Source organism: Cetorhinus maximus, chromosome 19 (assembly GCF_964194155.1).
Source record: "Cetorhinus maximus chromosome 19, sCetMax3.hap1.1, whole genome shotgun sequence".
In the NCBI taxonomy this organism is placed as follows: domain Eukaryota; kingdom Metazoa; phylum Chordata; class Chondrichthyes; order Lamniformes; family Cetorhinidae; genus Cetorhinus; species Cetorhinus maximus.
Genome location: NC_135897.1, coordinates 89,124,601 through 89,137,875, shown reverse-complemented (window position 1 = coordinate 89,137,875; position 13,275 = coordinate 89,124,601). Strand labels below are relative to the sequence as shown.

At 45.9% G+C, this 13,275-nt stretch overlaps 1 protein-coding gene across 4 annotated transcripts in view; it reads right to left on the bottom strand.

Annotated features, from left to right (window-relative positions):
* Positions 1 to 13,275, bottom strand: part of phc3a (polyhomeotic homolog 3a) — a 106,712-nt gene that overhangs the window by 57,331 nt on the left and 36,106 nt on the right. For 3 of the 4 annotated variants that reach the window (XR_013579636.1, XM_078564344.1, XM_078564347.1), the window contains exons 6-7: positions 11,852 to 11,944; positions 784 to 1,060 (exon numbers count right to left, since the gene is read on the bottom strand). Coding sequence is in view for 3 of the 4 variants with exons in the window: in XM_078564344.1 (XP_078420470.1) it covers positions 784 to 1,060; positions 11,852 to 11,944 (370 nt within the window). In the remaining variant the exon portion in view is untranslated. The remainder of the gene's footprint in view (positions 1 to 783; positions 1,061 to 11,851; positions 11,945 to 13,275) is intronic. The other variant, XM_078564346.1, reaches the window with a different exon arrangement.

The following is a 13,275-nucleotide window of genomic DNA, read 5'->3' as shown; positions in this document are numbered from 1 at the left end:
ATGGGTGGGTTGTCTTATGAGGAAAGGTTGGACAGGTTAGGTTTGTTTCAACTGGCGTTTAGAAGAGTAAAAGGTGACTTGATTGAAACCTTTAAGATCCTGAGGGGTCTTGACAGGGTGGATGTGGAGAGGATGTTTCCTCTTGTAGGAGAATCTAAAACTAGGGGTGACCGTTTAAAAATGAAGGGTCGCTCATTTGAGACAGAGACGAGGAGGATTTTTTTCTCTCGGGGGTTGTGAGTCCTTGGAACTCTTCCTCAAAAGGCAGTGGAAGCAGAGTCTGAATATTTTTAAGGCAGAGGTAGGTAGATTCTTGATAAGTGAGGGGATGAAAGGTTATTGGGAGTAGGTGGGAAATTACAATCAGATCAGCCATGATTTTATTGAATAGCGGAGCAAACTCAAGGGGCTGAGTGACCTCCTCCTGCTCCTAATTCATATGTTCGTATTTTGAATACTAAGGGAATTAGGGAACAAGATGATAGGGTGGCAAAGTGGAATTAAGGTATAAGATCAGTCATAAACTTATTGAATGGCAGAATAGTCTTGAGGGGCCATAAGGCTTATTCCAGCTCCTATTTTATTATGTTTTACATAATTACACTGTATGCTGCCTTTGGCACACCAATTAACACACTTTTGTGAAAATAGTCCACATAGAATCTGACTTGAAGCGTGTTAACCAGTGCACCTACAAAGTAGGACTTAGTGGAATTTCAACCCCAAGGTGTCATAGTCAAATTAAAATGCATCTTTCCAACTCATTGTTAGCTTGCTGCTTACCAGGGACTATTAACTGCTGTGTGTTTGTTGGCATTTGTAACCGTGTGACAGTGGACACCCGGGTCTCAGGGCTGGCCGGGGTCAGACTTTCTCCTTTCTTGATGCTCTCAGGGGCCGAGTCGTGTTGGCTAACCTTGGGGCCGGTTCCTTGGCCTGCCGGCTTGGTGTGGTTCATCGGGAGTTGCTGGGTCTGACAGGTGCCTTTAAGCGGGACGCTCTGAGGTGATGAAGCAGGCAACGCACCTGACTGTTGGCTCCGAACTGCCAGGTTCTGAACCTACCACCAAATAGAGGAGAGGGAAGGACCAAATTACTGGACAACAATCAAATTATCTTGAACAACTGAGCTAGATTTTTGATAAAATAAAGGAATTATAGCAAGGTAAAGACACCTTTTGCATTCTGTGTATGAGGCATTTTGATAGAGTAAATAGGGGGAAACTATTTCCATTGGCAGTTGATTGGATAACCAGAGGACACAGATTTAAGATGATTGGCCAAAGAACCAGAGGGAGAGATTTACAAAATGTTTTTACACATTATGATCTGAATTTATTGCCTGAAAGGATGGTGGAAGCAGATTCAATAATAACTTTCAAAAGGAAATTGGATAATTATTTAGAATTATAAGTTTGAACGTTTACCTATCTGACTCCTCGAGAGTGTGGTGGGGTTGTCCAAAAGGCACAAGGAACTCTGAAGTCGAGATTTCCCCGCGAGTACACGTGACATCAGTGACCTCTTCCCACCTTGAAGTTGAGCCCGGTGGTGGTGACGGAGGAAGGGGAGTGGGCAGTGAGAAGGAAATAGGTTTTGATGGAGGTCGGGAGTGGGTGGGAATTGGCAGGAAGCTGAGGAGGCAGATTGGAGGTCTAGTGGGGTGGACCAGAAGCCTGGGGGAGGGGGAGGGAGTTTGGAGGCCTTGAGAGGAAGGTCAAGGAAGGCACTCACCTCACTCATCTCTTGGATCCACAAAGTCCTCACCTGGATGTAACTACCAGGTTCCCTGATGACCAAGGTGAAAGGCTGAATGGAAATGAGACTTGCAGTGTCTTTGTCATACTGAAAGCACCAACCTGTCTCCTTGGAGCCAGTTGGCTGTTGTTTCACCTTTTGGCCTCAGTAAAAGACAGGAGTGGGCAGTTTAGTGGCAGGTTTGGGTCAGCAATCTGATTTTTAAGACTTTAACCACAACCCTCCTACTCACCTGACCCAAACCACCCTTCGCCCCCACCCCCCCATTTTCTTTGTTAAAATTTCCCACTCAACCCATTTTGCCTGTATCAGCTCTTTGGTCGAGCTATTAATCAGTTCCACTTCTGTGCTCTTTCCACATATTTATGCTTTTGAAAGTTACTGTTGAAGCTGCTGCCAATCTTTCCAGCAGCTCAATCCAGACTCACTAAGTCAAAAAACGCTTGGCCATGTCACCTCTGGATCTTTAGCCTAGTATCTAAAATCTGTGTCCTCTGGTTACCGGCCAGTTCGGCAACTGAAAACAGTTTTTCTTTCTTTACTCTTTCATGACCATGTGATTTTGAACACCTGTACTAAATCACCTCTTCGTCTTCTCTGCTCTAAGGAGGACAACCCCAGTTTCTCCAGATAACCAAAGGTCCTCATTGCTGGTACCATTCATCACACATCAACACTAGCTTTTTGGATGGGTCAAAATGTTCCAACAAGCATGATGAATGAAGCAGTTTCTTCGCTGTTACAAAGGCTCCTTCTAGTTGTGAACCCCATGACCAGTGGTGGTTCTTCCTCAGCAACAAATGTAGTGGTGCCAGTACAGTGGACAGATTAGGTAAAAAATGGCTATCGTAATTAGTCATTCCGAGGAAAGATTTAAACTCTGTCATAATAGAGGTTGATGGTGCATCTTTAATTGTTTGGACCTTATCTTCAACAGGATGCAACCCCATTGCGTCCAATCTGTGAGCCAGGTAGGTTGCCTCCAATGCTTGAAATGTGCCTTTTTCTCACTTCAAATGCACACCTGCTTCCATAAATCTTCTCAGCGCTTCCTTGAGGTTGGCTAAATGTTCAGCTTCGGTCAATCCAGTGATGAGAACGTCATCTAAGTACACGGTCACACGTGGAAGTCCCTGCAGGAGACTCTCCATGGTGTGCTGAAAAATAGCACATGCTGATGAAATTCCAAAAGACAATTGGGTGTACTGGTAGAGGCCTTTATGGGTATTAATTGTCACGTGTTCTCTTGACGTGCTATCGAACTCCAATTGTTGATAGGCATGACTCATGTCTAGTTTTGTATATGACTTGCCTCCAGCCAACTTGGCATACAAGTCATCGATTCTAGGAATGGGGTATTTGTCTAACTTTGCTGCTTTGTTGACTGCCAGTTTGTAGTCACCGCATATACGTATAGTCTGGTCTGGCTTGACAGCTGGGACTATGGGTGCGGCCCACTCAGAAAACTGGACAAGCTTAATTATTCCCAGGTTTTCCAACCTGCACAACTCTGCTTCCACTTTTTCTTTTAGTGAGTAAGGCACTGGTCTGTCCTTGAAGAAACGTGGTGTTGCCTGGGGATCAATGTGCATTCTAGCTTGCATGCTCTTCAGTTTTCCCAATTTGTCTTGAACAACAGTGTCATATTTCTTCAATAGTTCTGGAATTCCATCGGACTTCAAATGGAATATTTCTGACCAGTCAAGTTTTATTTCCTGCAGCCAATCTCAACCCAGAAGACTGGGTCCCTCTTTCACGATTATCACAGGCAGTTGGGCTGTCTGTGGTTTGTAGCAGATTGGGACAGCAGGGGGAAGTGATGGCATGGTGGTATTGTAGCTGGGCTAGTAGTCCAGAAACCCAGGGTAATGCTCTGGGGACCCAGGTTCGAAACCTGCTGTGGCAAATGATGGAATTTAAAGTCAATAAAAATCTGAAATTAAAAGTCCGACGATGAAACCATTGTCCATTGTTTTAAAAATCCATCTGGTTCACTAATGTCCTTTAGGAAAGGAAAATGTTCATACCTGGTCTGGCCTACATGCGGCTCCAGACCCACAGCAATGTGGCTGACTCTTAAATGCCCTCTCAAATGGCCTGGCAAGCCACTCAGTTGTATCAAACAGTGACAAAGTCACAAAAAAGAAATGAAACCAAATGGACGACCCAGCATCGACCTAGGCACCAGAAACGACAGTGATAATCTCAGCCCTGTCGACCCTACAAAGTCCTCCTTACAAACAATGGGGGCTCGTGCCAAAATTGAGAGAGCTGTCTCACAGGCTAGTCAAGCAACAGCCTGACATAGTCATCCTCATGGAATCATACCTTACAGGTAATGTTCCAGGCACCACCATTATAATCCCTGGGTATGTCCTGTCCCACCAACAGGACACACCCAGCAGAGGCAGCGGCACAGTGACATACAGTCAGGAGGGAGTTGGCCTGGGAGTCCTCAAACATCAACTCCAGACCCCATGAAATCTCATGGCATCAGGTCAAACATGGGCAAGGAAACCTCCTGCTGATTACCACATACCGCCCTCCCTCAGCTGATGAATCAGTACTCCACTTTGAACATCACTTGGAGGAAGCACTGAGTGTGGCAAGGGCACAGAATGCACTCTGGGTGGGGGACATGAATTTCCAGCACCAAGAGTGGCTCGTTAGCGCCACGACTGACAGAGCTGGCCGAGCACTAAATGACATAGCTGCTAGACTGGATCTGCGACAAGTGATGAGGGAGCCAACAAGAGCGAAAAACATACTTGACCTCATCCTCACCAACCTGCCTGCCACAGATGAGTCTGTCTATGTCAGTATCGATAGGAGTGACCACCGCACAGTCGTTGTGGAGACCACCACTGTGCTAAATGGGATAGATTTCAAACAGATCTAGCAATTCAAGACTGGGCATCCATGAGGCGCTGTGGGCCATCAGCAGCAGCAGAATTGTACTCAAACACAATCTGTAACCTCATGGCCCGGCATATCCCCACAATGCTATTACCATTACCATCAAGCCAGGGGATCAACCCTGGCTCAATGAAGAGTGCAGGAGGGCATGCCAGGAACAGCACCAGGCATACCTAAAAATGAGGTGTCAACCTGGTGAAGCTACAACACAGGACTACTTGTGTGCCAAAAAGCATAAGCAACAAGTGATAGACAGAGCTAAGCGATCCCACAACCAACGGATCAGATAAAACTCTGCAGTCCTGCCACATCCAGTCGTGAATGGTGGTGGACAATTAAACAGCTCACTGCAGGAGGAGGTTCCACAAATATCTCCATCCTCAATGATGAAGGAGCCCAGAACAAAATCATCAGTGCAAAAGATAAGGTTGAAGCATATGCTACAATCTTCAGCCAGAAGGGCCGAGTGGATGATCCATCTCGGCCTCCTCTGGAGGTCCCCAGCATCACAGATGCCAGTCTTCAGTCAATTCGATTCATTCCAAGTGATATCAAGGAACGGCTGAAGGCACTGGACACTGCAAAGGCTGTGGAGCCTGATAATATTCCAGCAATAGTACAGAAGACTTAGGCTCCAGAACTTGCCGCACCCCTGGCCAAGTTGTTCCAGTACAGCTACAACACTGGCATCTACCCAACTAAGTAGGAAATTGTCCAGGTTTGTCCTGTACACAAAAAGCAGGACAAATCCAGCCCAGCCAATTACCACCCCATCAGTCTACTCTCCATCATCAGTAAAATAATGGAAGGGTCATCGACAGTGCTATCAAGCGGCACTTGCTTAGCAATAACCTGCTCATTGACACCCAATTTGAGTTCCGCCATAGCCACTCAGCACCTGACCTCATTACAGCCTTGGTTCAAACATGGACAAAAGAGCTGAACTCCCGAGGTGAGTTGAGAGCAACTGACCTTGACATCAAGGCAGCATTTGACCGAGTGTGGCACCAAGGGCCCCAGGAAAACTGGAGTCAATGGGAATCAGGGGGAAAACTTTCCGCTGGTTGGAGTCATACCTAGCACAAAGGGAGATGGTTATAGTTGTTGGAGGTCAGTCATCTCAGCTCCAGGTCATCACTGCAGGAGTTCCTCAGGGTAGTGTCCTCGGCCCAACCATCTTCAGTTGCCTCATCCATCTGTTGAAGGGTCATGAGGACTTGAAACATCAACTGTGCTCTTCTCCGCCATTGCTGCCAGACCTGCTGAGTTTTTCCAGGTATTTCTGTTTCAGTTTTTGTTTTAGCCTGCTCTCTGGTTGGTTCCACAACATATTGCTCCAAGAAACAATCTCTAATACACTCTATGAACTCTCCCTCGACGCTACCCTTGCCAATTTCATTAGTCCAGTCTAAATGCATATTAAAATCACCCATGATTATTGCCATGCCTTTTTTACATGCTCCTAGTATTTCCTGGTTTACACTGTGCCCTACTGCTGAACGACTGTTTGGGGACCTATAGATTACTCCCACCAGGGACTTCTTTCCCTTGCTATTTCTTATTTCTACCCAGACTGACTCTACATCTTGCTCTCCAGTGCCTTTCTCATTCCTCACTATAGCAATGATCTCTTCCTTTACTAACAAAGCTACACCACCTCCATTTCCTTCGTGCCTATCCTTCCGAAACACTGAGTACCCTTGGATATTCAACTCCCAAACTTGTTCTCCCTGTAACCACGTCTCAGTAAACGCCACTAAATCATATCTATTTATCTTTTACTGCGCTGTTAACTCATTAGCTTTATTCCAAATACTCCGCGCATTCAGGTACAAAGCCTATAAGTTTGCCCTATTGTTAATTTTCCCTCCTCTTATATGATTCTTTGGTGCAATATGGCGTTCACACACTCTGGCCCTTCCTCTCACTTTTTGGTAACAATCAGCCTCATCACTAACCTGCACTCTTACCCTCTCCTTAAACTTTGATTTTTTATATTTCCATGCAACTGAACCCTCCACCCAAATATTTAGTTTAAACTCCTATCTACAACCCGAGTTATGCGATTCGCCAGGACACTGGTCCCAGCATAATTCAAGTGGAGCCCATCCAAATGGAATAGCTCCCTCTTTCCCCACTACTGGTGCTAATGTCCCATGAATTCGAACTAATTTCTCCCACACCAATCGTTGAGCCACGCATTGACCTCTTTAATCTTATTGGCCTTGTGCCAATTAGCTCGTGGCTCAGGGAGTAATCCGGGGATTATTACCTTTTTGGTTCTGTTTTTTAATTTTGCCCCTAGCTGTTCGTATTCCCTCAGCGGAACCTCTTTCCTCGTTCTACCTACATCGTTGGTACCTACATGGACCATGACAACTGGATCTTTCCCCTACCACTCCAAATTCCTCTGCAGCCCAGATGAGATATCCTTAACCTTGGCACCAGGTAGGCAACACAGCCTTCGGGACTCTCGATCCCGGCTACAGAGAACAGTATCTATTCCCCTAACTATACTATCCCCGATTACCACTACATTTTTCTTTTCTCCCCCCACTTGAATGGCTCCCTGTACCACGGTGCTATGGTCAGTTTGCTCATCCTCCCTACAGTCCCAGCTTTCATCCACACAGGGAGCAAGAATCTCGAACCTGTTGGATAAGGTCAAGGGCTGAGGCTCCTGCAGTACTACTTCCTGGATCCCTCCACCTGCCTCACGCATAATCTCACCATCCTGTCCCTGACCACTGGCCAAATTTAAAATAGTTAATCTAAGGGGTGTGACTGTCTCCTGAAACACAGCGTCCAGGTAACTCTCCCCCTCCCTGATGCGTTGCAGTATCTGAAGCTCAGACTCCAGCTCATCAACTCTGAGCCAGAGTTCCTCGAGCAACCAACATGTGGTCACTAGGAACCACAATGGGGTCCATCAGCTCCCACATCATGCAGCTACAACACATCGCCTGGCCCTGCATCTCTATTTTATTTAGTTTTTCAATTTGTTTTTAAATTTCCTACTGGTCTTTAGTTTATCAATCTGTAAAATATTTCTCCTATTTACCTTTAATCAGAAAGCAAGTTAGAATAGAGATTCAAAATACACTTTTTAAAATCAACTGGAACTTGCTCTCTCTGCTGAGTTGAAGCTGAAATGTTAGGCCTCCGATCCTGGGCCCCAGTAGTCACCTTTAATCTGAAATCAACTTAGACTAGGTAGTCAAACTAGCAGTTACTTACAAATCAATGAACTTATGATCTTCCTGTGATGTCACTTTGTTTTTTTTCACTTGGCGACAGTGACTGCAGAGAACACTCTTCCCAGACTGCTTCACGGCGACGGTGACTACAGACGACAGTTTTTCCAGACTGCTTCACGGCGACGGTGACTACAGAGGACGCTCTTCCCAGACACAAGTGTCAGGCAATGACCATCTCCAACAAGAGAGAATCCAACCATCGCCCTTGCCGTTCAATGGCATTACCATCACTGAAACCCCTGCTATCAACATCCGGGGGGATTACCATTAACCAGAAACTAAACTGGAATAGTCACATAAATATTGTGGCTACAAGAGCAGATCAGAGGCTAGGAATCCTGCGACGAGTGACTCACATCCTGACTCCCCAAAGCCTGTCCACCATCTACAAGGCACAAGCCAGGAGTGTGATAGAATACTCCCCACTTGCCTGGATGAGTGCAACTCCCACAACACTCAAGAAGCTTGACACCATCCAGAGCAAAGCAGCCCGTTTGATTGGCACCACATCCACAAACATTCACTCCCTCCACCGCCGATGCACAGTATCAGCAGTGTGTACCATCTACAAGATGCACTACAGGAATTCACCAAGGGTCCTTCGACAGCACCTTCCAAACCCACAATCACTACCATCTAGAAGGATCAGGGCAGCAGACAGATGGGAACACCACCACCTGGAAGTTCCCCTCCAAGTCACTCACCATCCTGGCTTGGAAATATATCGCCGTTCCTTCACTGTCACTGGGTTAAAATCCTGGAACTCCCTTCCCAACAACAGTGTGTGTGTACCAACACCACACGGACTGCAGTGGTTCAAGAAGGCAGCTCACCATCACCTTCTCAAAGGCAACTAGGGATGGGCAATAAATACAGGACCAGCCAGCGAAGCCCACATCCCATGAAAGAATTTTTTTTAAATGCCATTGACCTGAATGGATTCTCCAGTGTAAGTTCTCAGCTTGGGAAAGGTCTGCTCCAATGTTAGTGGCTGACTCCCTTCACTGAGGTACTTGAATGTGTGTTCCCCAACAACATTAGTTCAAGCACCCGTATCCACCAGTTCACTTGCTCTGTCACTGTAATGGGCTCAGAATTAACAGCAGTCACATGATACAGAGAGTATACATCAGGAGTAGCAGCCTCAGCCTTTGTTGTAAGAGTTAGCTCAATCAGATTCGTTTGTTGTTGTGCTGTTTACCTATCCTTTGTTCTGCATTGCCTAACCAGGTGTCCTTTCCTGTGGCAATAATTGAATTCTGCCTTTTTGAACCTACCAACGTCTCCTCCATGATTTCCTCCACATCTGTAGCAAATGCGTATCTTTTTAGCTGACGTGTTACCATTAGGCTTCCTAAGTCTTCATGCAGCGGGCATAGAATTGCGTTTAAAATCTGCTGTTCTGTTTCTTGCGCCACTCTCAGCGGCAGGTTCCCACCCAACATGGTGCGCGGCGCCATTATCCACATGCTTCAAAAACTGCGAGTCTTTCTTGGCACTATCCATACTGAGAGGAATGGCACGCTTGAAATGGATGTTGGATTCAGCTGGCAAGTGGCGCTGTGTGGCATTGTCCTCGACTCCACATACAAGTCTGTCCCACAGCATATCATTCAAGGCATCCCCAAACTCACAGTATTCGGTTAACTGTTTCAGATTCGCCACAAAGGTTGCAATGGACTCTCCCGGGGTCCAAACTCTCAAATTAAACTTGAAGCGCTGCATGATCACAGACGGTTTGGGCTGAAAGTGCGATTTCACAAGTTCCACTAACTCACTGTACGATTTAGAACTGGGCATGTTCGGGGCAGTCAGGTTTCGAATCAGGTTATATGTTTTTGCTTCAACATGCATCAGAGGATCAGAGGGACCTTGGTGTGCCTTGTCCATAGATCTTTGAAGGTAGCAGGACACGTAGATAAGGTGGTTAAGAAGGCATATGGGGCACTTGCCTCTATTAGTCAAGGCACTGAATACAAAAGCAGGGAGGTTATGATGGAGCTATATAAAGCGTTAGGCCACATCTGGAGTACTGTGTGCATTTCTGGTCGCCACACTATAGGAAGGATGTGATTGCAGAGGGTGCAGAGGAGATTCACCAGGCTGTTGCCTGGGCTGGAGCGTTTCAGCTATGAAGAGAGACTAGATAGGTTGGGGTTCTTTTCCTTAGAGCAGAGAAGGCTGAGGGGGATCTGATTAAGGTGTACAAAATTATGATGGGTATAGGTAGGGTAGATAGGAAGAAACTTTTCCCCTTAGTGGATGGGTCAATAATCAGGGGGCATAGATTTAAGGTCAGTGGCAGGAGGTTTAGAGGGGATTTGAGGAAAAATCTTTTCACCCAGAGACTGGGGGTATCTGGAACTCACTGCCTGAAAGGGCGGTAGAGGCAGAAACCTTCACAACATTTCAGAAGTTTTGAGATGAACACTTCAAATGCTATAGCATACAAGGCTACAGGCCAAGTGCCAATGGGATTAGAGTAGATAGGGGTTTGATTACTGGCGGGGACATGATGGACCAAAGGGCCTCTTTCTGTGCTGTAAAACTTTCTGACTCTAAGCCTCTTCAGCACCCTCTTTAAGGTCCTTGACATCCTTCCTAAGAATTGGTGCCCAGAATAGACACAAAAATACCTCACCTGAGGCCTAACCATCATTTATAGAGGGCTGGTATAACTCCTTGCTTTTTGTATTCTATTCTATCTAAGCCAAGAATCCTATAAGCATTTTTAACAGCCTTCTCAACTTGTTCTGCCACCTTCAAAGATTTAGGTACATATATTCTTGATTCCTGCACCCTCTTTTAAATTATACTGCCTCTCCTCATTCTTCCCACAATAATGTACCCCATCGCTTCGCTGTTTTAATTTCAATCTAACATGCGTCTGCCCGTTTCACCTGCCTGTCTATGTCCACCTGAAGTCTGGTGTTTACTACATTTCCTAGTTATGTGTCATCTTTGAAATTACACTCTGTCTTCCTGAGTTCAGGTCAGTAACATACTTGCAAAGGAAAAATTTCAGGGCTTTGGGGAAAGAGCAAAGGGCAGTGGAACTAATTGGATAACTCCTTCAAAGATCCAGCAGAATGGGCTGAATGGCCTCCATCTGTGCTGTAAATGTCTATGATCACTGAAGTTGCTCATTTAACCTTCAAAATAGGTTGACCGGATTTAGGGAGTGCAAAACATTTTAGTGATAAGCTAGCACAGAAGCACATTGTTGTTTCATCAAATACAGGGGTTGTTGTGATGTCCCAGTGCAGTGATGCTACTACATCAGCCTCACAGAAAGAGTGGCATCCAGTGCTCCTAATAGCAAACAGAAATAAGCTTCACTCCAAGCTATGCACCTTCTAAAGACCAGTGTTTTCACTACATCACAGTGCCTAATTTTGGCAGTGAAGGAATGGCTGACGTGCCTCTAAGTCGAGCTAATGTGTTACTTGGGAGGGAATCCTGGAGCTGGTGTTGTTCCCATGCACTTGCTGCACTGGTCTTTCTAGGTGGTAAGGGTCGTTAGTTTGGAAAGTGTTGTCAAAGAAGCCTAGGTGAGTTGCTGCAGTGCATCTTGCAGATTGTACACACTGCAGCCACTGTGCGTCGGTGGTGGAGGGAGTGAATGTTTAAGGTGGTGGATGGAGTGTCGATCAAGCAGGCTGCTTTGACCTGGATGGTGTCAACCTTCCTAATGAGGGCTTTAGTACATTCACATTGTGGAAGTAACTCGGCAGCAAAGAACCTCACCAAGTAAATAGGTGGAATTTATCCCTGAAGACATACATGTATGTTTAAAAATTTTGAAAATGACAAAACTCTTAACATCAGTAGCGGTATGCATAAGATGAACCTTGCAAATAACATTTCGTTGAGTTTCTTTGGCTCCCTGAGTTTGGGGATATCAGTCAGAAATAACTCACCTGTGTGGATGTAGACACTGAGGAAGAGGAAGAGGAGGCGGCAGGAATATCTGGCTGGACAGTAGCTACAGTAGCAGTGGGAGTGAAAATCAGCTGCAGAGACAGAGAGATCAGAGAAAGAGCAGTACAAAGACGTGAGAATCAAGAACATCTACACAAGTCGAACACTGTTTTTCTCAGGCTGCTTTGCCTAAATCATGGCATGGACTCGATGGTGCGAATGGTCTCTTACAGTGGCATACTAACTCTATGACCAGGTACAGAGGACGTCTCTTGATGCTAGCCCTTGATGGAAGGATAATACTGATTATATATAGCTGGTTTCTACAGCTGGGCTGCCCAGGATCTTTATCCTCTGGACCCCGAGTGTGTACAATGGAGTATTACAGGATACATATTGGCCTGGATTTACATATTGTAACATTGACAGTAACTCATCTATAGTGAAGGAGTGGCCACTGCTCCAATTTGGACAATGTGGACCGGAAATTTTAAATTCATGGCCAAGACCTGCCACAGAAGGTGATAGGAACTCCATTCATTCTGGTGAAGTTATAGTGACACACTAGGTACCAATTCCCAGTCAGTGTTCCCATTAATTTCCATACATTTGAAGTTGCTGACACGAATGCAGCATGGTGTTCTGATTCAAGATTATTTTTTTTCTGGCCAATGAGCAACAACAAAGGCCAGGATTTTTCCTATGGTGGGCAGGCTGGGCGGGAGCAGGCGGGGGCGGGGCTAATTAAGGCCCGCCCAGCGTAATAAGCGGCCGGTAGCACTCAATGCTCCTTGTGCGGGCGGGGGGAGGAGGGAGGGTCGGGGTCAGCACTCTTTCACGCATGCAGGGAGCTGCCTCAGGGAGATTGAATGGATATTAAAATAATAAAAAGAATTGATTTTGAAATTTATTTAAACATGTCCCCTCATGTGACTGTGTCACATGAGTGGGGGCATGTTTTTATATTTATAAAAATTAATTTTTTTTTTTAAATAAAAGCTTCGGGAAACCTCATCCTGCTCATGGATGAGGTTTCCTGAAAAACGCGAAGGCCGCTTGGGCTTTCCGCCTGCCCGCTAACCTTAAGGTTGGACAGGCAGCGTTCTCAATTGATTACTTAATGGCCTTAATAGGCCATTTCCATTTCAGTGGGCACGCAGCTGACGTCATTGCACGTCATTTTACGCGTCGGTGTGTCGGGCCTGCCCCCGCACGCCAACCAGAAGACTGCCCTAAGAATAGCTCCCTCCAAACTTCCAGACCCACAAAATCTAAACTAGGCAAACCAGTCCAGTCAACATAAAATATAAACACAAATAAAACCGAGCTGCATGGGCTTCAACGGCGGAATTATTGTGGGCTGCATAAGGTCAAGAGGTGTAGTTTTGGACATCACTGATCTAAGGAAAGTATTAAAGGATTT